Source organism: Entamoeba dispar, genomic scaffold, assembly GCF_000209125.1.
Source record: "Entamoeba dispar SAW760 scf_1105229462577 genomic scaffold, whole genome shotgun sequence".
Lineage (NCBI taxonomy): Eukaryota > Evosea > Mastigamoebida > Endamoebidae > Entamoeba > Entamoeba dispar.
Window position 1 is genome coordinate 1 of NW_001855262.1, and position 2,372 is coordinate 2,372.

Consider the following 2,372-nt stretch of genomic DNA (forward strand, 5'->3'; position numbering starts at 1 on the left):
AGAGTACGACAGTGGCAGGATTTGAACCTACGCATCCAGAGGATAATTGATTTCAAGTCAATCGCCTTAGACCACTCGGCCACACTGTCAATCTGAGTACTATTATTATATGAACCTATATATATATATTTATTTATGTATGTATGTATTTTCTGTTTTTATTATATAACTATCATTATATCAACCTTTATACATCTAACTATATATATATAACTATAACTATTCTTTCTTATATTTTATCCTTTCTTTTATATATATATACCTCTACCATATTTTACTTATATACTTATTATCCTTACACTTTTTATACACCTATTATATATATATATATATTATTTATTATATATATTATATCCTTTATATTATATATCATATATCATATCCTTTATACTTTATATACCTTTAATATCTTACTTTATTACTTTATTACTTTATTCCTTTATTCCTTTATTACTTTATTCCTATATTACTTTATTCCTTTATTCCTTTATTACTTTATTCCTATATTCCTTTATTACTTTATTCCTTTATTCCTTTATTACTTAATTATCTTACTTTACAGTACTCCCCCCATTTTTATACTAATTTATTAGAAGTCTTCAATAGTATAGCTGGTTAGTATCTTCGCCTGTCACGTGAAAGACCGGGGTTCGAATCCCCGTTGAAGAAGTTCACTTTTTATACTATAATATTTCTTTTTATAAGTATATATATGACTATTTATTATACTATTTTTTGTTACAATAAAATATATATTATTCCTTTCTTATATATATTTATTTTTATTTATTATATTTCTTTTTTACTATATTATTTATATTCTTTATAAAAAGAGTACGACAGTGGCAGGATTTGAACCTACGCATCCAGAGGATAATTGATTTCAAGTCAATCGCCTTAGACCACTCGGCCACACTGTCAATCTGAGTACTATTATTATATGAACCTATATATATATATTTATTTATGTATGTATGTATTTTCTGTTTTTATTATATAACTATCATTATATCAACCTTTATACATCTAACTATATATATATAACTATAACTATTCTTTCTTATATTTTATCCTTTCTTTTATATATATATACCTCTACCATATTTTACTTATATACTTATTATCCTTACACTTTTTATACACCTATTATATATATATATATATTATTTATTATATATATTATATCCTTTATATTATATATCATATATCATATCCTTTATACTTTATATACCTTTAATATCTTACTTTATTACTTTATTACTTTATTCCTTTATTCCTTTATTACTTTATTCCTATATTACTTTATTCCTTTATTCCTTTATTACTTTATTCCTATATTCCTTTATTACTTTATTCCTTTATTCCTTTATTACTTAATTATCTTACTTTACAGTACTCCCCCCCATTTTTATACTAATTTATTAGAAGTCTTCAATAGTATAGCTGGTTAGTATCTTCGCCTGTCACGTGAAAGACCGGGGTTCGAATCCCCGTTGAAGAGTTCACTTTTTATACTATAATATTTCTTTTTATAAGTATATATATGACTATTTATTATACTATTTTTTGTTACAATAAAATATATATTATTCCTTTCTTATATATATTTATTTTTATTTATTATATTTCTTTTTTACTATATTATTTATATTCTTTATAAAAAGAGTACGACAGTGGCAGGATTTGAACCTACGCATCCAGAGGATAATTGATTTCAAGTCAATCGCCTTAGACCACTCGGCCACACTGTCAATCTGAGTACTATTATTATATGAACCTATATATATATATTTATTTATGTATGTATGTATTTTCTGTTTTTATTATATAACTATCATTATATCAACCTTTATACATCTAACTATATATATATAACTATAACTATTCTTTCTTATATTTTATCCTTTCTTTTATATATATATACCTCTACCATATTTTACTTATATACTTATTATCCTTACACTTTTTATACACCTATTATATATATATATATATTATTTATTATATATATTATATCCTTTATATTATATATCATATATCATATCCTTTATACTTTATATACCTTTAATATCTTACTTTATTACTTTATTACTTTATTCCTTTATTCCTTTATTACTTTATTCCTATATTACTTTATTCCTTTATTCCTTTATTACTTTATTCCTATATTCCTTTATTACTTTATTCCTTTATTCCTTTATTACTTAATTATCTTACTTTACAGTACTCCCCCCATTTTTATACTAATTTATTAGAAGTCTTCAATAGTATAGCTGGTTAGTATCTTCGCCTGTCACGTGAAAGACCGGGGTTCGAATCCCCGTTGAAGAGTTCACTTTTTATACTATAATATTCTTTTTATAAGTATATAT

At 23.0% G+C, this 2,372-nt stretch overlaps 1 protein-coding gene across 1 annotated transcript, besides 11 other annotated features; it reads left to right on the forward strand.

The window, feature by feature from the left end:
• Positions 1 to 106: 106 nt before the first annotated feature.
• Positions 107 to 218: a microsatellite.
• Positions 219 to 316: 98 nt separating this feature from the next.
• Positions 317 to 377: a microsatellite.
• A 37-nt stretch (positions 378 to 414) lies between these two features.
• Positions 415 to 557: a microsatellite.
• A 121-nt stretch (positions 558 to 678) lies between these two features.
• Positions 679 to 828: a microsatellite.
• Positions 829 to 937: 109 nt separating this feature from the next.
• Positions 938 to 1,049: a microsatellite.
• Positions 975 to 1,451, forward strand: EDI_297750 (uncharacterized protein; the record flags this gene model as incomplete). The annotated part of the gene is made up of 1 exon (XM_001739950.1): positions 975 to 1,451. One exon carries the CDS (start codon positions 975 to 977, stop codon positions 1,449 to 1,451), a length of 477 nt encoding a protein of 158 aa, XP_001740002.1.
• Positions 1,148 to 1,208: a microsatellite.
• Positions 1,246 to 1,388: a microsatellite.
• A 58-nt stretch (positions 1,452 to 1,509) lies between the features above and the next one.
• Positions 1,510 to 1,659: a microsatellite.
• Positions 1,660 to 1,768: 109 nt separating this feature from the next.
• Positions 1,769 to 1,880: a microsatellite.
• Positions 1,881 to 1,978: 98 nt separating this feature from the next.
• Positions 1,979 to 2,039: a microsatellite.
• Positions 2,040 to 2,076: 37 nt separating this feature from the next.
• Positions 2,077 to 2,219: a microsatellite.
• Between the last annotated feature and the right edge of the window lie 153 nt (positions 2,220 to 2,372).